Below are 21,962 nucleotides of genomic sequence, written 5' to 3'. Positions count from 1 at the left end.
CTGTGGACGGAGTGTGCTATGTAGAGGTGCAATACAGCGCGGTTCCATGATTGGCTCCCTGATACGCTCCGCAGTGACTACATATTATAGAGATCCCTTCCTGATCTGTACAACTGCCCAGTATTCTCATTTATTGGTGTAGCTGTTATTTACTTCCAGTGTTTTCCTGTGCCTGCAGCTGAGAATTGCTCCGGGTACCGGACATGTGTGAAGTGCCTGGAGCAGCCTGGATGTGGCTGGTGCACGGACCCCAGTAATACAGGGAAGGGACAGTGCATGGAGGCCTCGTTCCGAGGACCAGTCAAACTGCCCAGTGGATCCGGACCTGCAAAGAACAGCTACTCAGAGCCGGTCCTGGACGAGAGCCTGTGCCCAGCGGGCAATAATTACACCTGGTCCTTTATCATGTGCCCAGGTACACTGCACACTTTGTAATAAACCGTTCTCGTGTATTATTCGCTACTTCCGGAGTAAATAACGGCACCCGGGGATGTTTAAATCCAATATTTCTGTTTTATAATGTAATTACATGTATTGGAGAAATTATGCTGGATGTAACCATTTCTATCCAGAGATGGAGGGGAGTGAGATCCATATAGTGAGAATATGGTGATGCAGCCGTTACGGTTTTCTTTGCCGATACCTTATTTGTGAACTGATATTTATACAACACCATCATATTATAAGCAGTTTTAGAGAATATTTATTCACAATGACCCTTAGGGGGGAATGCAGTTGCCAAGGGCTAATTGATCTCTCGGGGCTGTCCAGTAGGGCTAATTGATCCCTTGGGGCTGTCCAGTAGTTCTGATTGATCCCACGGCGCTGTCCAGTAGTTCTGATTGATCCCACGGGGCTGTCCAGTAGTTCTGATTGATCCCACGGGGCTTTCCAGTAGTTCTGATTGATCCCACGGCGCTGTCCAGTAGTTCTGATTGATCCCACGGGGCTGTCCAGTAGGGCTAATTGATTCCACGGGGCTGTCCAGTAGGGCTAATTGATTACTTGGGGCTGTCCAGTAGGGATAATTGATTCCATGGGGCTGTCCAGTAGTTCTAATTGATCCCATGGGGCTTTCCAGTAGTTCTGATTGATCCCACGGCGCTGTCCAGTAGTTCTAATTGATCCCACGGCGCTGTCCAGTAGTTCTAATTGATCCCACAGGGCTGTCCAGTAGTTCTGATTGATCCCACGGTGCTGTCCAGTAGGGCTAATTGATTACTTGGGGCTGTCCAGTAGGGATAATTGATTCCACGGGGCTGTCCAGTAGTTCTAATTGATCCCATGGGGCTGTCCAGTAGGGCTAATTGATCCCACGGGGCTGTCCAGTAGGGCTAATTGATCCCACTGGGCTGTCCAGTAGGGCTAATTGATCCCTTGGGGCTGTCCAGTAGTTCTGATTGATCCCACGGCGCTGTCCAGTAGTTCTAATTGATTCCACGGGGCTGTCCAGTAGTTCTAATTGATCCCACGGGGCTGTCTAGTAGGGCTAATTGATTACTTGGGGCTGTCCAGTAGGGATAATTGATTCCTCTGGGCTGTCCAGTAGGGATAATTGATCCCTCTGGGCTGTCCAGTACGGCTAATTGATCTCTCTGGGTTGTCCAGTACGGCTAATCTCTCTGGGTTGTCCAGTACGGCTAATTGATCTCTCTGGGTTGTCCAGTAGGGCTAATTGATCTTTCGGGGCTGTCCAGTAGGGCTAATTGATCTCTCGGGGCTGTCCAGTAGGGCTAATTGATCCCTCGGGGCTGTCCAGTAGGGATAATTGAACCCCAAGGACTATCCAGTTAGTCCTTTAGATCCAAAATAAAATCCCCGATTAGTGCTAATTGATTCCTCTGGGCTGTCCGGTAGGGCTAATTGATCTCTCGGGGCTGTCCAGTAGGGCTAATTGATTCATCAGGGCTGTCCGGTAGGGCTAATTGATCTCTCGGGGCTGTCCAGTACGGCTAATTGATTCCTCAGGGCTGTCCAGTAGGGCTAATTGATTCCTCAGGGCTGTACAGTAGGGCTAATTGATCTCTCGGGGCTGTCCAGTAGGGCTAATTGAACCCCAAGGACTATCCAGTTAGCCCCGAATTCAGCCTAACGCCGGCACTTATGAGGGATTTTTCTCCCAAGACCCACTAAGGTCCCAAATAAAATCTCCGATTAGTGCTCTGTTTTCATGATCGGGGCCGTGAAAACACACAGGATCTGTGATAAGTTCACGGACCTATGTGTTTTCGGACAGAAACAGGTCATTTTTTCAGGCAGTAAAAAAAAAAAAAAAAAAGGGCTGTAATTGGATTGCTGTGGCATTTACACTATGCCGAATGTGTGCCAGGAGAACATTCCCCGCCCCGTAACCACCAGCCTCTGTGTCTGGACTGTAGCCTGGTGCAGCTTCTGTTGCTGTAGGCATGGATGGGAAACCTTCAGCTCTCCAGCTGTTGTTGAACTACACATACCAGCATGCCTTGCTACAGTTTTGCTATTTGGCCGTGCTAAAATTGTTGCAGGGCATGCTGGGATGTGTAGTTCAAGAACAGCTGGAGGGCCGAAGGTTCCCCATCCCTGCTGTAGGCCACTCGCTTCAGTGTCCGGCCTGCTGGCGCGTGCACAGCTGCATACCACTGGTGCATCGAATGGTTATTTTAGTTACTGCCGTTCTCTGTATATTTTTTTCTTTCGTTCCTATTATTCTCTGTAAACTCCAGAGGCTGGGATGTGTGTTAATCACAGGAGGATAAACTTCCCTGTCTAGCACCATGGTCCGCGTCACATCTATCACTTCTTACCAGTACTTTGATCCAACCAATTTCCATTAATGAGCAGACCTAATAAAGGGGCCCCTGGAAGTAAGTGAATGCTTTAGTTCTTTGAATGTCTTCTGTTAATGAATATCATATGTAATTTCTACCCCAGGTGGTATTCTACCAGTAGGTGGTATTCTGCCTTTAATCACCCGCTGTACTGAAAGCCATGCCTTCCCTATCATACTGCTTAGGTGGGAACTCCATCTCGCCTGTGATTAGGTACAGCACCCTAATAATCACTGGGGATCCCCTGAGCACACAGGGAAGGCAATGTTGTGAGCGAGGATAATGTAAAATAAGGGATTGGACGGAAAGTAATCTAACCCTATACTCTTTGTATACCATTGTCATTGGTTGTTGTGTTTGCAGCCTGCCAGTGTAACGGGCACAGCAAGTGTATCAATGAAAGTGTGTGTGAGAAGTGTGAGAACCTGACCACCGGCAAGAACTGCGACACCTGTATCTCCGGCTTCTACGGCGACCCGACCAACGGGGGATCGTGTCAGCGTAAGTAGAGCTGAGGTGTGTCAGTGACACTTTGTATCCGGCGGTATCTGCTGCAGTCTCACGTTTATCCTGCATCTGCCGCTTCCTGTGCGTCACTTACGCATCTATATAATAAAGATGGTCGTTGATTCAAAATATTTGATCGCATGTGCTGCAGCAATTTCCACTTGCTGGGTGCTCCTCCCGCCCAGTCACTGGTGAACCGTGAGTGGCTGGGTATGTGTAGGACTGTCCTTACAGTGCCCCCACCCAGCCAATGATGCTCTCCTGGTGACTGGACGGAGGCGGAGCAGCTTCTACAGATGATGGGCCTGAGGAAGGAGACTGGAGGTAAGGGTAAGCGGAAGAGAAATAAAGGGGGGCTAACACTGGTACACGCAGAAAGAGAATACAGACAGCCGCTAGTATAATGAGCATTCTCTCCAACAGTACCTATGTCCAGGGTAAGTAGCTCTGGCGATGTGTACTAGGTGTCATGTGTTACAGTCCCTTGGAGGACACCCATCTACAGGACCCTCACGTGGACTGTTACCTGCTTTACTGAAGGTCCCTGCGTACCCAGTATAGGGCATGTTACTGTAACTCTTACATAGATTTATTGAAGAGCTGGGTAAGTTGGTGACCTACAGATTCTTGTTGCTCATTTAATCTGACAGATTCCTTTGCAGTGGCTACTGTTCAGTTTCTATGCATTAAATGGGTTTACACTTATTACAGTGTATGAGGTCCTGCTAGGTTTGACACAAGGTGATCTGGTAGTGCTGCCTGCACCTATCTGCCTACAGGCTTCATTGCATCTCCTGTCATTCATTTTCATATGTAATTGTTAATGTTCCTTTTAAGGTCTTACACTGATTGTGCTTCTGTCTTTGTAATGGAAATACTGGAATTACTCCACTAGCCCAAACACCCTATAACCCATAGCAGCTAATCAGGTCCTGGCTTTCGTTAGCTATGCTTTCCTCGAGGCTGATCAAAGCTTGCATACGATTGGTTGCTGTCGGTTACAGATGTGACGCCATTGCAGCTTCGCTTGGTAACAGCTCCTCACACTTATATCTAATAATGATGTTGACTCTTCTTTTAAAACAGCGTGCAAATGTAACGGCCACGCGTCCGTGTGCAACACCAACAGCGGCAAGTGCTTTTGTACCACAAAGGGCATCAAAGGAGAAGAGTGTCAGCTGTAAGTCTAGGATTGTTATTACCGTTGGTGGGTTCCAGATGGGGGGGGAGCTGCACTGCCTTTCTCTCCTGCTCCTTCAGCAGTGATTAATTCTGATGGCAGCTTTTATTTATTATTTGTTCATTAGAAACCAATTATGGTAGGATGTAATCATTATGGCAAAGATTATTCACTGATCCATTGCTTTTGTGTAGTTTTCATGGAGCACAGCAAGTACAGTCCTCCGTTTATTCACCTTCTATTCGTTAGCGCCGTTCTGCGATTTTTTTTTCATGATGATTCGTTCACTAGAGGGCAAAGTTCTATTGTTTTGAGTCCTGTAACCTTGAAATGTTTATGCATGTCCTCATTAATGTGCATATATTGGTTTGGCTGTCACTTACTACATCCTGAATTTTTCTTAGAGATGCTTCATTCTTTATGCACTGTATAAAGAAATCCATTCTTAGCTTTATGCGTATAGGGCCTTATTCTGTGTCGTATGTATTGCAAATGCATCTTCGATAGGCCGCTAGGCATCAATGTCAGACGGAATGGCAATGCACTTAATGCGTGCGCAACTATGCACTTGCAGCTCCCACTCTTCTATGCTCGACAGTAGCGGTCCTCATTATTGTAGGCACTTGCATCTGACCCATGTTAGGTGCAGAGATCCCTTAACTTGGCGTCCAGAATGTGAAGAGTGAGTGACTGTGGCTGCACACTGCTTCCGGGAAGCGTTTGCCGTGTTGCAACCCACTAACCACCAAAAACAGCCCCTTTAGCGACCGCTGAGATGTGTATGGCTTTGAATCGCGCGTACGCCTTCCAAGATGCGTATGCAGCTGGTGAAGTATCTGCAGTAGGCGAATAATCGTTCCGCGCGACTCGTAAGTCCCATAGTACACAATGGTTTTACTATGTGTGTTCATGCATCTACAAATACTCAAATCTAAATGACCCACAAGAGCTGTTGTGTTCAGTATATGACTGGCTATAGGACTGGAGTTTGTGCTTTCTATTGATGTGTCTTTTCTCAATTTTTTTAGGTGTGAAGTGGAAAACCGGTACCAGGGAAACCCTCTGAAAGGCACATGCTACTGTGAGTCCAGCTTAATGTATAGTGCCATTTACTATTCAGTGCATGGTGGGGGTGTTGCTGTTGTGTCTCTTATCTTTAATCATGTTATTTACATAGCTGTTGCCCCTCACGTATGCTTTACTCGTATCTAGCGGTGCATTTCTGATACCTATCTGCATGTGGTCCATTTACGTTATTATTGCTATTTCTCCTTCATCCACTAGGGGCCACTGGAGCGCAGTTACAATGGGGGAAAAAGTAGGCAGTAATTGGGATTCAAATGCAGGTGCAACAGGGCCATCTGCAGGTTAAAAGAGGGCACTGCAATCCATGAAAAATACAGAGTGATGCAGAGCAAAACCTTAAGTGTAGTATTTCTCTTTCATCCTCTTAGAGGTGACTGGACCGTGGTGTATACAGAATCCGTGGAATTTTGGTACTTGCTCTTTATTCCATCCTGTTTCAGTGACATATTTATCAAAAAAATAGTTGCAGGATATTTAGTGTTTTTCAGGGGGTACCTGCAAATATTAAGCAGCCCCATGGTTGTTCTTATCAGAGATTGCAAAAGCAGCCGCACAGGTTTCACTGGGAGCTGCTTACTTCTTAAAATTACCAAGTGAAGCATTCCAGAGCTTGGACTTGTAGCTGGCGCCTTTAGGTTCAGAGAGATTCCCTGCCCACGCAGGTGTGGTCTGGTGACGTGGCCTCAGGGACCGGGCTTCTAATGCGATAAGCAGCAATAAGATAATTTATCAGAAACAACTCCTGATAATAAATATATTGCTCATAACATCATATACACTGTGGGATTGTGCCTGTATTATGTTACAGTATGTATCGCTACTTACTGTACATTATGTATCACACTCCTCTCTCCATATGTGGGGGCTTGTGTCCTCTGTATATAGTGTTACACTATATATTGCTCTTTACATAATGTATTGCGCTGTTTTCTACATACATTGTAGCCTGTGTCCTTGGTGTAGTATAATATTACATTAATCCACTAAGCAGCTGCAGTTGTTATTAAGGTAAGTAGATGTCTTGTTAGACCCTTGTTATCTGCTAATTTACAATGTTCCCCTGTACAGACTCGTTGCTGATAGACTACCAGTTCACCTTCAGCCTGTCCCAGGAAGACGATCGCTACTACACCGCTATCAACTTTGTGGCCACTCCGGAGGAAGTGAGTGTTACCGGTGTCTGTGTGTACACATTACCGGTGTCTTCCGGCCACCCCCTCCTACGTGAGCCGCAGTGCAATGTGGTCATGTCGGTGTAGGTTGCTGCAACTTATTTGGGGAGTGTTATGCGAGGAAGTACACTGTGTATTGGGGGGCCAGTGTGAGTGTGTATGTACCGTGGGGGGGGGGGGAGGAAGTACACTGTGTATCGGGGGGGCAGTGTGAGTGTGTATGTACCGGGGGGGGGGGGGGGGGGGGGGGTAGGAAGTACACTGTGTATTGGGGGGGTTATTGTGAGTGTGTAAGCATCAGGGGGTGGGGTAGGAAGTACATTGTGTATTGGGGGGCAGTGTGAGTGTGTAAGCATCAGGGTGTGGGGTAGGAAGTACACTGTGTATTGGGGGCAGTGCAAGTGTATGCTTCAGGGGTGGGGTAGGAGGTAATCTGTGTATTGGGGGGCAGTGTGAGTGTATGCATCGTGGGTTGGGGCAGGAAGTACACTGTATATTGGGGGCTCAGTGTGAGCATGTATGCATTGGGGGGGTAGGAAGTACACTGTGTATTGGGGGGCAGTGTGAGTGTGTATGCATCGGGTGGGGTAGGAAGTGCACTGTGTATTGGGGGGCAGTGTGAGTGTGTATGTATCGGGGTGGAGTAGGAAGTACACTGTGTATTTGTAGCAGTGTGAGTGTATATGCACCAGGGGTTGGGGTAGGAAGTACACTGTGTATTGGGGGCAGTGTGAGTGTATATGCACCAGGGGTTGGGGTAGGAAGTACACTGTGTATTGGGGGCAGTGTGAGTGTATATGCACCAGGGGTTGGGGTAGGAAGTACACTGTGTATTGGGGGGCAGCGTGTGTATGCATTGGGGGGGTAGGAAGTACACTGTGTATAGGGGGGCAGTATGAGTGTATGCATCAGGGGGTGGGGTAGGAAGTACACTGTATTGGGGGCAGTGTGAGTGTGTATGTATCAGGGCGTGGAGTAGGAAGTTCACCGTGTATTGGGGGGCAGTGTGAGTGTGTATGCATGGGGGGGTTGGGGGAGGATAGGAAGTACACTGTGTATTGGGGGGGCAGTGTGAGTATCGGGGGGGGGGGGTGTAGGAAGTACACTGTGTATTGGGAGGCAGTGTGAGTGTGTGTGCATCAGGCGGTGGGGTAGGAAGTACACTGTGTATTGGGGGGCAGTGTGAGTGTGTATGCATGAGGGGGTTGGGGAGGATAGGAAGTACACTGTATTGGGGGGGGGGGCAGTGTGAGTGTGTATGTATCGGGGGGGGGGGGGTAGGAAGTACACTGTGTATTGGGGGGCAGTGTGAGTGTGTGTGCATCAGGGGGTGGGGTAGGAAGTACAATGTGTTCTGGGACTGGGCAGTGTGAGTGTGTATGCATCGGGGAGGGGGTAAGGTAGGAAGTACACTGTGTATTGAGGGTAGTGTGAGCGTGTATGCATCGGGGAGGGGTAGGAAGTAAACTGTGTATTGGGGGCAGTGTGAGTGTATGCATCAGTGGGTGGGGTAGGAAGTACACATTGTGTATTGGGGGGCAGTGTGAGTGTGTATGCATCGGGTGGGGGGGGATAGGAAGCACACTGCATGGAGGGGCAGTGTGTGTGTGTATGCATCGGGGGGGGGGGGAGTACTCTGTGCATTGGGGGGCAGTTGTGAGTGTATGCATCGGGGGGGGGGGGGGGGGGGCGGTGTAGCAAGTACACTGTATTGGGGGGTAGTGTGAGTGTATATGTATCGGGGTGGAGTAGGATGCACACTGTGTATTGGGGGGTAGTGTGAGTGTATGCATCGGGGGGGGGGGGGGGGGGTGTAGGAAGTACACTGTATTGGGGGGTAGTGTGAGTGTATATGTATCGGGGGTGGTGTAGGAAGTACACTGTGTATTGGGGGTAGTGTGAGTGTATATGTATCGGGGTGGAGTAGGAAGTACACTGTGTATTGGGGGGGTAGTGTGAGTGTATGCATCGGGGTGGGGGGGGGGGGTGTAGGAAGTACACTGTATTGGGGGGTAGTGTGAGTGTATATGTATCGGGGGTGGTGTAGGAAGTACACTGTGTATTTGGGGTAGTGTGAGTGTATATGTATCGGGGGTGGAGTAGGAAGTACACTGTGTATTGGGGGTAGTGTGAGTGTGTATGCATCGGGTGGGGGGGGATAGGAAGCACACTGCATGGAGGGGCAGTGTGTGTGTGTATGCATCGGGGGGGGGGGGGAGTACTCTGTGCATTGGGGGGCAGTTGTGAGTGTATGCATCGGGGGGGGGGGGGGGGGTGTAGGAAGTACACTGTATTGGGGGGTAGTGTGAGTGTATATGTATCGGGGGTGGTGTAGGAAGTACACTGTGTATTGGGGGTAGTGTGAGTGTATATGTATCGGGGTGGAGTAGGAAGTACACTGTGTATTGGGGGGGTAGTGTGAGTGTATGCATCGGGGTGGGGGGGGGGGTGTAGGAAGTACACTGTATTGGGGGGTAGTGTGAGTGTATATGTATCGGGGGTGGTGTAGGAAGTACACTGTGTATTTGGGGTAGTGTGAGTGTATATGTATCGGGGTGGAGTAGGAAGTACACTGTGTATTGGGGGGGTAGTGTGAGTGTATATGTATCGGGGTGGAGTGGGAAGTACACTGTGTATTGGGGGGTAGTGTGAGTGTATGCATCGGGGGGGGGGGGGGGGTGTAGGAAGTACACTGTAATGGGGGGTAGTGTGAGTGTATATGTATCGGGGGTGGTGTAGGAAGTACACTGTGTATTGGGGGTAGTGTGAGTGTATATGTATCGGGGTGGAGTAGGAAGTACACTGTGTATTGGGGGTAGTGTGAGTGTATATGTATCGGGGTGGAGTAGGAAGTACACTGTGTATTGGGGGGTAGTGTGAGTGTATATGTATCGGGGGTGGAGTAGGAAGTACACTGTGTATTGGGGGTAGTGTGAGTGTATATGTATCGGGGTGGAGTAGGAAGTACACTGTATTGGGGGAAGTGTGAGTGTATATGTATCGGGGGTGGAGTAGGAAGTACACTGTGTATTGGGGGTAGTGTGAGTGTATATGTATCGGGGTGGAGTAGGAAGTACACTGTATTGGGGGGTAGTGTGAGTGTATATGTATCGGGGTGGAGTAGGAAGTACACTGTGTATTGGGGGGTAGTGTGAGTGTATATGTATCGGGGGTGGAGTAGGAAGTACACTGTGTATTGGGGGTAGTGTGAGTGTATATGTATCGGGGTGGTGTAGGAAGTACACTGTGTATTGGGGGTAGTGTGAGTGTATATGTATCGGGGGTGGAGTAGGAAGTACACTGTGTATTGGGGGGGTAGTGTGAGTGTATGCATCGGGGTGGAGTGGGAAGTACACTGTGTATTGGGGGTAGTGTGAGTGTATATGTATCGGGGGTGGAGTAGGAAGTACACTGTGTATTGGGGGTAGTGTGAGTGTATATGTATCGGGGGTGGTGTAATAAGTACACTGTGTATTGGGGGTAGTGTGAGTGTATATGTATCGGGGTGGAGTGGGAAGTACACTGTGTATTGGGGGTAGTGTGAGTGTATATGTATCGGGGGTGGAGTAGGAAGTACACTGTGTATTGGGGGTAGTGTGAGTGTATATGTATCGGGGTGGAGTAGGAAGTGCACTGTATTGGGGGTAGTGTGAGTGTATATGTATCGGGGGTGGAGTAGGAAGTACACTGTGTATTGGGGGTAGTGTGAGTGTATATGTATCGGGGTGGAGTGGGAAGTACACTGTGTATTGGGGGTAGTGTGAGTGTATATGTATCGGGGTGGAGTAGGAAGTACACTGTGTATTGGGGGTTGTGTGAGTGTATATGTATCGGGGGTGGAGTAGGAAGTACACTGTGTATTGGGGGTAGTGTGAGTGTATATGTATCGGGGTGGAGTAGGAAGTACACTGTGTATTGGGGGTAGTGTGAGTGTATATGTATCGGGGGTGGAGTAGGAAGTACACTGTATTGGGGGTAGTGTGAGTGTATATGTATCGGGGGTGGAGTAGGAAGTACACTGTGTATTGGGGGTAGTGTGAGTGTATATGTATCGGGGTGGAGTAGGAAGTACACTGTGTATTGGGGGTAGTGTGAGTGTATATGTATCGGGGGTGGAGTAGGAAGTACACTGTGTATTGGGGGTAGTGTGAGTGTATATGTATCGGGGTGGAGTAGATAGTACACTGTGTATTGGGGGTAGTGTGACTGTATATGTATCGGGGGTGGAGTAGGAAGTACACTGTGTATTGGGGGTAGTGTGAGTGTATATGTATCGGGGGTGGTGTAGGAAGTACACTGTGTATTGGGGGTAGTGTGAGTGTATATGTATCGGGGTGGAGTGGGAAGTACACTGTATTGGGGGTAGTGTGAGTGTATATGTATCGGGGGTGGAGTAGGAAGTACACTGTGTATTGGGGGTAGTGTGAGTGTATATGTATCGGGGTGGAGTAGGAAGTACACTGTGTATTGGGGGTAGTGTGAGTGTATATGTATCGGGGGTGGTGTAGGAAGTACACTGTGTATTGGGGGTAGTGTGAGTGTATATGTATCGGGGTGGAGTGGGAAGTACACTGTATTGGGGGTAGTGTGAGTGTATATGTATCGGGGGTGGAGTAGGAAGTACACTGTGTATTGGGGGTAGTGTGAGTGTATATGTATCGGGGTGGAGTAGGAAGTACACTGTGTATTGGGGGTAGTGTGAGTGTATATGTATCGGGGGTGGAGTAGGAAGTACACTGTGTATTGGGGGTAGTGTGAGTGTATATGTATCGGGGTGGAGTAGGAAGTACACTGTGTATTGGGGGTAGTGTGAGTGTATATGTATCGGGGGTGGAGTAGGAAGTACACTGTGTATTGGGGGTAGTGTGAGTGTATATGTATCGGGGTGTAGTGGGAAGTACACTGTGTATTGGGGGTAGTGTGAGTGTATATGTATCGGGGTGGAGTAGGAAGTACACTGTATTGGGGGTAGTGTGAGTGTATATGTATCGGGGGTGGAGTAGGAAGTACACTGTGTATTGGGGGTAGTGTGAGTGTATATGTATCGGGGTGGAGTAGGAAGTACACTGTGTATTGGGGGTAGTGTGAGTGTATATGTATCGGGGGTGGAGTAGGAAGTACACTGTGTATTGGGGGTAGTGTGAGTGTATATGTATCGGGGGTGGAGTAGGAAGTACACTGTGTATTGGGGGTAGTGTGAGTGTATATGTATCGGGGGTGGAGTAGGAAGTACACTGTGTATTGGGGGTAGTGTGAGTGTATATGTATCGGGGGTGGAGTAGGAAGTACTGTGTATTGGGGGTAGTGTGAGTGTATATGTATCGGGGTGGAGTAGGAAGTACACTGTGTATTGGGGGGGTAGTGTGAGTGTATGCATCGGGGTGGGGGGGGGGGTGTAGGAAGTACACTGTATTGGGGGGTAGTGTGAGTGTATATGTATCGGGGGTGGAGTAGGAAGTACACTGTGTATTGGGGGTAGTGTGAGTGTATATGTATCGGGGTGGAGTAGGAAGTACACTGTGTATTGGGGGTAGTGTGAGTGTATATGTATCGGGGTGGAGTAGGAAGTACACTGTATTGGGGGGTAGTGTGAGTGTATATGTATCGGGGTGGAGTAGGAAGTACACTGTATTGGGGGTAGTGTGAGTGTATATGTATCGGGGTGGAGTGGGAAGTACACTGTGTATTGGGGGTAGTGTGAGTGTATATGTATCGGGGTGGAGTGGGAAGTACACTGTGTATTGGGGGTAGTGTGACTGTATATGTATCGGGGTGGTGTAGGAAGTACACTGTGTATTGGGGGTAGTGTGAGTGTATATGTATCGGGGTGGAGTAGGAAGTACACTGTGTAGTGGGGGGTAGTGTGAGTGTATATGTATCGGGGTGTAGTAGGAAGTACACTGTGTATTGGGGGTAGTGTGAGTGTATATGTATCGGGGGTGGAGTAGGAAGTACACTGTGTATTGGGGGGTAGTGTGAGTGTATATGTATCGGGGTGGTGTAGGAAGTACACTGTGTATTGGGGGTAGTGTGAGTGTATATGTATCGGGGTGGTGTAGGAAGTACACTGTATTGGGGGGTAGTGTGAGTGTATATGTATCGGGGTGGAGTAGGAAGTACACTGTATTGGGGGGTAGTGTGAGTGTATATGTATCGGGGTGGAGTAGGAAGTACACTGTATTGGGGGGTAGTGTGAGTGTATATGTATCGGGGTGGAGTAGGAAGTACACTGTGTATTGGGGGTAGTGTGAGTGTATATGTATCGGGGGTGGAGTAGGAAGTACACTGTGTATTGGGGGTAGTGTGAGTGTATATGTATCGGGGTGGAGTAGGAAGTACACTGTGTATTGGGGGTAGTGTGAGTGTATATGTATCGGGGGTGGAGTAGGAAGTACACTGTGTATTGGGGGTAGTGTGAGTGTATATGTATCGGGGGTGGAGTAGGAAGTACACTGTGTATTGGGGGTAGTGTGAGTGTATATGTATCGGGGTGGAGTAGGAAGTACACTGTGTATTGGGGGTAGTGTGACTGTATATGTATCGGGGGTGGAGTAGGAAGTACACTGTGTATTGGGGGTAGTGTGAGTGTATATGTATCGGGGTGGAGTAGGAAGTACACTGTGTATTGGGGGGGTAGTGTGAGTGTATGCATCGGGGTGGGGGGGGGGTGTAGGAAGTACACTGTATTGGGGGGTAGTGTGAGTGTATATGTATCGGGGGTGGAGTAGGAAGTACACTGTGTATTGGGGGTAGTGTGAGTGTATATGTATCGGGGGTGGTGTAGGAAGTACACTGTGTATTGGGGGGTAGTGTGAGTGTATATGTATCGGGGTGGAGTAGGAATTACACTGTGTATTGGGGGTAGTGTGAGTGTATATGTATCGGGGTGGAGTAGGAAGTACACTGTATTGGGGGGTAGTGTGAGTGTATATGTATCGGGGTGGAGTAGGAAGTACACTGTGTATTGGGGGTAGTGTGAGTGTATATGTATCGGGGGTGGAGTAGGAAGTACACTGTGTATTGGGGGTAGTGTGAGTGTATATGTATCGGGGTGGAGTAGGAAGTACACTGTGTATTGGGGGTAGTGTGAGTGTATATGTATCGGGGTGGAGTAGGAAGTACACTGTATTGGGGGGTAGTGTGAGTGTATATGTATCGGGGTGGAGTAGGAAGTACACTGTATTGGGGGTAGTGTGAGTGTATATGTATCGGGTGGAGTGGGAAGTACACTGTGTATTGGGGGTAGTGTGAGTGTATATGTATCGGGGGTGGAGTAGGAAGTACACTGTGTATTGGGGGTAGTGTGAGTGTATATGTATCGGGGTGGAGTAGGAAGTACACTGTGTATTGGGGGTAGTGTGAGTGTATATTTATCGGGGTGGAGTAGGAAGTACACTGTATTGGGGGGTAGTGTGAGTGTATATGTATCGGGGTGGAGTAGGAAGTACACTGTATTGGGGGTAGTGTGAGTGTATATGTATCGGGGTGGAGTAGGAAGTACACTGTGTATTGGGGGTAGTGTGAGTGTATATGTATCGGGGTGGAGTGGGAAGTACACTGTGTATTGGGGGTAGTGTGAGTGTATATGTATCGGGGTGGTGTAGGAAGTACACTGTGTATTGGGGGTAGTGTGAGTGTATATGTATCGGGGTGGAGTAGGAAGTACACTGTGTATTGGGGGTAGTGTGAGTGTATATGTATCGGGGTGTAGTAGGAAGTACACTGTGTATTGGGGGTAGTGTGAGTGTATATGTATCGGGGGTGGAGTAGGAAGTACACTGTGTATTGGGGGGTAGTGTGAGTGTATATGTATCGGGGTGGTGTAGGAAGTACACTGTGTATTGGGGGGGTAGTGTGAGTGTATATGTATCGGGGTGGAGTAGGAAGTACACTGTGTATTGGGGGCAGTGTGAGTGTATATGTATCGGGGTGGAGTAGGAAGTACACTGTGTATTGGGGGTAGTGTGAGTGTATATGTATCGGGGTGGAGTAGGAAGTACACTGTGTATTGGGGGTAGTGTGAGTGTATATGTATCGGGGGTGGAGTAGGAAGTACACTGTGTATTGGGGGGTAGTGTGAGTGTATATGTATCGGGTGGAGTAGGAAGTACACTGTGTATTGGGGGGTAGTGTGATTGTATATGTATCGGGGGTGGAGTAGGAAGTACACTGTGTATTGGGGGTAGTGTGAGTATATGTATCGGGGTGGAGTAGGAAGTACACTGTGTATTGGGGGTAGTGTGAGTGTATATGTATCGGGGTGGAGTAGGAAGTACACTGTGTATTGGGGGTAGTGTGAGTGTATATGTATCGGGGGTGGAGTAGGAAGTACACTGTGTATTGGGGGGTAGTGTGAGTGTATATGTATCGGGTGGAGTAGGAAGTACACTGTGTATTGGGGGGTAGTGTGATTGTATATGTATCGGGGGTGGAGTAGGAAGTACACTGTATTGGGGGGTAGTGTGAGTGTATATGTATCGGGGTGGAGTAGGAAGTACACTGTATTGGGGGTAGTGTGAGTATATGTATCGGGGTGGAGTAGGAAGTACACTGTGTATTGGGGGTAGTGTGAGTGTATATGTATCGGGGGTGGTGTAGGAAGTACACTGTGTATTGGGGGGTAGTGTGAGTGTATATGTATCGGGGTGGTGTAGGAAGTACACTGTGTATTGGGGGTAGTGTGAGTGTATATGTATCGGGGGTGGAGTAGGAAGTACACTGTGTATTGGGGGTAGTGTGAGTGTATATGTATCGGGGTGGAGTAGGAAGTACACTGTGTATTGGGGGTAGTGTGAGTGTATATGTATCGGGGTGGAGTAGGAAGTACACTGTATTGGGGGGTAGTGTGAGTGTATATGTATCGGGGTGGAGTAGGAAGTACACTGTATTGGGGGTAGTGTGAGTATATGTATCGGGGTGGAGTAGGAAGTACACTGTGTATTGGGGGTAGTGTGAGTGTATATGTATCGGGGGTGGTGTAGGAAGTACACTGTGTATTGGGGGGTAGTGTGAGTGTATATGTATCGGGGTGGTGTAGGAAGTACACTGTGTATTGGGGGTAGTGTGAGTGTATATGTATCGGGGTGGTGTAGGAAGTACACTGTATTGGGGGGTAGTGTGAGTGTATATGTATCGGGGTGGAGTAGGAAGTACACTGTATTGGGGGGTAGTGTGAGTGTATATGTATCGGGGTGGAGTAGGAAGTACACTGTGTATTGGGGGTAGTGTGAGTGTATATGTATCGGGGGTGGAGTAGGAAGTACACTGTGTATTGGGGGTAGTGTGAGTGTATATGTATCGGGGTGGAGTAGGAAGTACACTGTGTATTGGGGGTAGTGTGAGTGTATATGTATCGGGGGTGGAGTAGGAAGTACACTGTGTATTGGGGGTAGTGTGAGTGTATATGTATCGGGGGTGGAGTAGGAAGTACACTGTGTATTGGGGGTAGTGTGAGTGTATATGTATCGGGGGTGGAGTAGGAAGTACACTGTGTATTGGGGGTAGTGTGAGTGTATATGTATCGGGGTGGAGTAGGAAGTACACTGTGTATTGGGGGTAGTGTGAGTGTATATGTATCGGGGTGGAGTAGGAAGTACACTGTGTATTGGGGGGGTAGTGTGAGTGTATGCATCGGGGTGGGGGGGGGGGTGTAGGAAGTACACTGTATTGGGGGGTAGTGCGAGTGTATATGTATCGGGGGTGGAGTAGGAAGTGTGAGTGTATATGTATCGGGGGTGGAGTAGGAAGTACACTGTGTATTGGGGGTAGTGTGAGTGTATATGTATCGGGGGTGGTGTAGGAAGTACACTGTGTATTGGGGGGTAGTGTGAGTGTATATGTATCGGGGTGGAGTAGGAATTACACTGTGTATTGGGGGTAGTGTGAGTGTATATGTATCGGGGTGGAGTAGGAAGTACACTGTATTGGGGGGTAGTGTGAGTGTATATGTATCGGGGTGGAGTAGGAAGTACACTGTGTATTGGGGGTAGTGTGAGTGTATATGTATCGGGGGTGGAGTAGGAAGTACACTGTGTATTGGGGGTAGTGTGAGTGTATATGTATCGGGGTGGAGTAGGAAGTACACTGTGTATTGGGGGTAGTGTGAGTGTATATGTATCGGGGTGGAGTAGGAAGTACACTGTATTGGGGGGTAGTGTGAGTGTATATGTATCGGGGTGGAGTAGGAAGTACACTGTATTGGGGGTAGTGTGAGTGTATATGTATCGGGTGGAGTGGGAAGTACACTGTGTATTGGGGGTAGTGTGAGTGTATATGTATCGGGGGTGGAGTAGGAAGTACACTGTGTATTGGGGGTAGTGTGAGTGTATATGTATCGGGGTGGAGTAGGAAGTACACTGTGTATTGGGGGTAGTGTGAGTGTATATTTATCGGGGTGGAGTAGGAAGTACACTGTATTGGGGGGTAGTGTGAGTGTATATGTATCGGGGTGGAGTAGGAAGTACACTGTATTGGGGGTAGTGTGAGTGTATATGTATCGGGGTGGAGTAGGAAGTACACTGTGTATTGGGGGTAGTGTGAGTGTATATGTATCGGGGTGGAGTGGGAAGTACACTGTGTATTGGGGGTAGTGTGAGTGTATATGTATCGGGGTGGTGTAGGAAGTACACTGTGTATTGGGGGTAGTGTGAGTGTATATGTATCGGGGTGGAGTAGGAAGTACACTGTGTATTGGGGGTAGTGTGAGTGTATATGTATCGGGGTGGAGTAGGAAGTACACTGTGTATTGGGGGTAGTGTGAGTGTATATGTATCGGGGGTGGAGTAGGAAGTACACTGTGTATTGGGGGGTAGTGTGAGTGTATATGTATCGGGGTGGTGTAGGAAGTACACTGTGTATTGGGGGGGGTAGTGTGAGTGTATATGTATCGGGGTGGAGTAGGAAGTACACTGTGTATTGGGGGCAGTGTGAGTGTATATGTATCGGGGTGGAGTAGGAAGTACACTGTGTATTGGGGGTAGTGTGAGTGTATATGTATCGGGGTGGAGTAGGAAGTACACTGTGTATTGGGGGTAGTGTGAGTGTATATGTATCGGGGGTGGAGTAGGAAGTACACTGTGTATTGGGGGGTAGTGTGAGTGTATATGTATCGGGTGGAGTAGGAAGTACACTGTGTATTGGGGGGTAGTGTGATTGTATATGTATCGGGGGTGGAGTAGGAAGTACACTGTGTATTGGGGGTAGTGTGAGTATATGTATCGGGGTGGAGTAGGAAGTACACTGTGTATTGGGGGTAGTGTGAGTGTATATGTATCGGGGGTGGTGTAGGAAGTACACTGTGTATTTGGGGGTAGTGTGAGTGTATATGTATCGGGGTGGAGTAGGAAGTACACTGTGTATTGGGGGTAGTGTGAGTGTATATGTATCGGGGGTGGAGTAGGAAGTACACTGTGTATTGGGGGGTAGTGTGAGTGTATATGTATCGGGTGGAGTAGGAAGTACACTGTGTATTGGGGGGTAGTGTGATTGTATATGTATCGGGGGTGGAGTAGGAAGTACACTGTGTATTGGGGGTAGTGTGAGTATATGTATCGGGGTGGAGTAGGAAGTACACTGTGTATTGGGGGTAGTGTGAGTGTATATGTATCGGGGGTGGTGTAGGAAGTACACTGTGTATTTGGGGGTAGTGTGAGTGTATATGTATCGGGGTGGTGTAGGAAGTACACTGTGTATTGGGGGTAGTGTGAGTGTATATGTATCGGGGTGGTGTAGGAAGTACACTGTATTGGGGGGTAGTGTGAGTGTATATGTATTGGGGGTGGTGTAGGAAGTACACTGTGTATTGGGGGTAGTGTGAGTGTATATGTATTGGGGGTGGAGTAGGAAGTACACTGTGTATTGGGGGTAGTGTGAGTGTATATGTATCGGGGTGGAGTGGGAAGTACACTGTGTATTGGAGGGGGGGGGGGGCAGTGTGAGTATGTACACACTGTGGCTTATGTGGGTGGATGAAGTGCAGGCGTGTACACACAGTGTGTGGTAGTGTTGTTTATGTGTACACTGTATGTAAATTTCATGTGTGTGACAAGTAACGTTTTATGTCCAGTATAAGAGAGTCTCTGTGGCCCAGGAGCAGATGCTTGGGCTTGTTGGTTCTATGTCCGTATAATCACATTGCTCTTGTCTCATATGCACAGATATACGTAGATAATAGATATAATGATCGCTAATAGTCTCCGTCCTCATGGTGTTCCTGACCTGTGTGCATAATCAGTGTTGTTCTCTATTCTGGTTACATGTATGGACAATACAGAGACATGTTGGTTATTGGCTGCTCCACAACGCACCTCAGTGCGTATTATTACATGTGTCAGCAGACATGATTTCCATATGCCAGGACTAGTGGTCTTCAAAGGAGGGTCCTTGTTTGGCCGGGTCGTCCTCTTCCCTATTGATCGGCGTTACTGGGAATCTGTGTAATACAGTTTGATGTCTGTAAGAATAATGTACAGACTCCTGGCAGAAACAGAGCCCACTTCAGCCCCTGAACATATCCCGTCGGCTGACCCTGCACCGCACTGACCCTGCACCGCACTGACCCTGCACCGCACTGACCCTGCACCGCACTGACCCTGCACCGCACTGACCCTGCACCGTACTGACCCCGCGGACTGCCTGCTGTATGTCCTCTGTGCGTGCGGGTGTACAGTCCCGATCTGGCCCTGTAGAGCCGCAGATGAGGCGTTATGATATTGGGATGAACTCTGCTTACTCCTTTGTAGTTGGAGTCTTATCAAGTGGCATATTCTTCATTGTATTACACTCTTATTCATAGTTCTGCTTTCCTTTCTCTCTGTGTAACTGCTAATTGTGCATCGCCGATATTCATGTCTAATAATAACTGCTGGAAGTTTCTATAAGCTAAATATAAGTCATAAAGTTTTATATTCATACCGCTGACTGCGCTGTAGCAGTTGTGAGCTTGCTCAGGGTACGAGCAGTGTTTGCTGGCTCCGCTCCTACAGCCAGGGGCCTTACATCAGCAGAATACTGCCACCTGCTAAGCAAGTACTAACAACACAATTGTTATAATGTAACCTGTGTGTAGCAGTACAGTGACTGGTAGCACACTGCCTTGCGTGTTTGTGGTGACTGATACATCTCACGTTAGGCGAGAGAGACACTCCAGATAGGTCAAGAGTTTCTGAGGAATCATTCGCTATACAACTCCCCCTGTGGTCCAAATGTCTGGCTTGCAGCCTCCTAGTTAACATGCTCTGCACCGATTGGTGGGTCTTGCGCAGCGCAAGGCCAAAGCAGACCCATTATATAATGTTGCAAACACTCGGTTCCTGCATTATATCTGTGACAGGGACCTAGTAACAGCAATACTGGATTACAAAGCAGATGTTCTCCACCCTTTCTTTCTCACTGCCCGTAGAAACCAATGAGAATCTCTGACCTGCTCAGTAGACCAAGACCGGAGACAGTGAACTTATTATAAGAGGCTGGCTTGTGTCTCATTCCTGGGGATGCTTCAGCTCTCTTCAGCAAAATAGCCCTCCCAACTGTGTTTAGCGTGTCTGGAATCTGTGCAACAGAGAAGTGATCTCGATGAGACTTTGAGCACAAGAGGGAGTTCTGTATTCCTCTGTATGCCTCATATTTTCCATCTCCAGTGACCGTAGTACAGTATCCTCTTTGTTACTATGGAGGAAATTGGATGTTTTTTTTTTTTCTTCTCCCCCTAGTGCTCAGTAATTTTCCATGTGTGAAGGAAATTTGTATTCCTGTTTTACACGGCCGGAAGCGCGGCTACAAAGTGTGGTGTGAGCTGGAAGCCGCGCTGCGGCCTCTGCGGGCGACGGTGCACTGGCGGCCTGTGTCCCAGGAATGTCAGTAATTGCTGACACTTTTCAGACGACTAGGCCTATTAAACCCTCTGCACCTTTTTTCTAACGTTATCCCCAGCGCTATCAGCCAAAAAATAAAACCATCTACCCCACAACGGTCCGATTCGGCATTCTTTATTAAGTACAGTGTGTCGGCGCCCTTGTGTTTGCACAGTCGCTGGCTTTTGTGTCTTCATCTGTGCATAAATAGCCAAATTGTGGCACTGCAGTATCCAACAGAGCATGCTGGGATTTGTGGTTCCACAGCAGACACAGGGAGCCACTTATAAGTAGTTTGAGGGGAAGCGAGCACAGGGAAGCTTAAATAAGGTGTGAGATGGTGAAAACCGCTCTCCTGTTTCCTAATAATAAATATATATATATATATTGTGTTTTCTTCCCAGCAAAATCGAGACCTGGACATGTTCATTAATGCGTCAAAGAACTTCAACCTGAATATAACATGGGCGACCAGCTTTGCAGGTAACCTGGGTCTTCATTTGTTCAGTGTTATAGAAGGCATGTTATCTTTACAGCTATGTCCGTAAAGAATGTGGGCTGCCACACTAGACAGGCTTTCCAGTGACAACAGCGCCACCAGCAGGCACAGGTCGGAGTTACGTAGACCTCTTTCAAATACGGAAACATCAGATTTGGGGATAATATAGCATTTGGTGTAGCGGTAATGGTAAAGGTAGACCTTTACTGTTCTGATGGTCCATGAAATGATGTGGGTTTATGGAAGAAGATGAAATGACACAAGCACCACAGGAAGGAGCATGTACAGAACAGTAGACCGCTTTCAAATACGGAAACATCAGATTTGGGGATAATATAGCACTTGGTGTAATGGTAAAGGTAGACCTTTACTGTTCTGATGGTCCATGAAATGATGTGGGTTTATGGAAGAAGATGAAATGACATAACACAGGCACCACAGGAAGGAGCATGTACAGAACAGGAGAACTACTTTCAGATTTGTGGCCAGGAGTGTGGTTTTGTTCAGTGGTGGCTGACATTTAGTAATCTGTACCAATGCTTGGCCCACTGGACTGGGGACCCCGCCAGATATTCCATTGTCCTCTCGTAAGTCCAGTGTCTGCTGGAGGGCAGAGCAGTGGTCTCTGGGCTCTTCATGTTTTTGCAGACACGCGCCTACCCTGAGAGAGATTCTGCAGTCACAGAACACATTTCCCACAATGCTTCAGGGTGGCGATCACTAGGGTTATGTTACAGGAAACATGGCTGCCAGCTCCTAGCCCATTGCCACCTCAGCGTGCTGACCTATGTCTTATGTGCTGTACACCTAATTCTGCTTACTCCAAGGGCCAAATTTAAACCCTCGCTTGTTTTAGTCTCC

At 48.2% G+C, this 21,962-nt stretch overlaps 1 protein-coding gene across 1 annotated transcript in view; it reads left to right on the top strand.

The window, feature by feature from the left end:
* ATRN (attractin) overlaps positions 1 to 21,962 on the top strand; it is a 326,993-nt gene that overhangs the window by 176,193 nt on the left and 128,838 nt on the right. The window contains exons 18-23 of the mRNA XM_063925340.1: positions 179 to 415; positions 3,171 to 3,308; positions 4,401 to 4,494; positions 5,523 to 5,575; positions 6,649 to 6,743; positions 21,007 to 21,085. Coding sequence (XP_063781410.1) covers positions 179 to 415; positions 3,171 to 3,308; positions 4,401 to 4,494; positions 5,523 to 5,575; positions 6,649 to 6,743; positions 21,007 to 21,085 — 696 coding nt within the window. The remainder of the gene's footprint in view (positions 1 to 178; positions 416 to 3,170; positions 3,309 to 4,400; positions 4,495 to 5,522; positions 5,576 to 6,648; positions 6,744 to 21,006; positions 21,086 to 21,962) is intronic.

Source organism: Pseudophryne corroboree, chromosome 1 (genome assembly GCF_028390025.1).
Source record: "Pseudophryne corroboree isolate aPseCor3 chromosome 1, aPseCor3.hap2, whole genome shotgun sequence".
Taxonomy (NCBI): Eukaryota; Metazoa; Chordata; class Amphibia; order Anura; family Myobatrachidae; genus Pseudophryne; species Pseudophryne corroboree.
The sequence above is the reverse complement of the archived record's forward strand: the minus strand, read 5'-3'. Positions and strand labels throughout refer to the sequence as shown.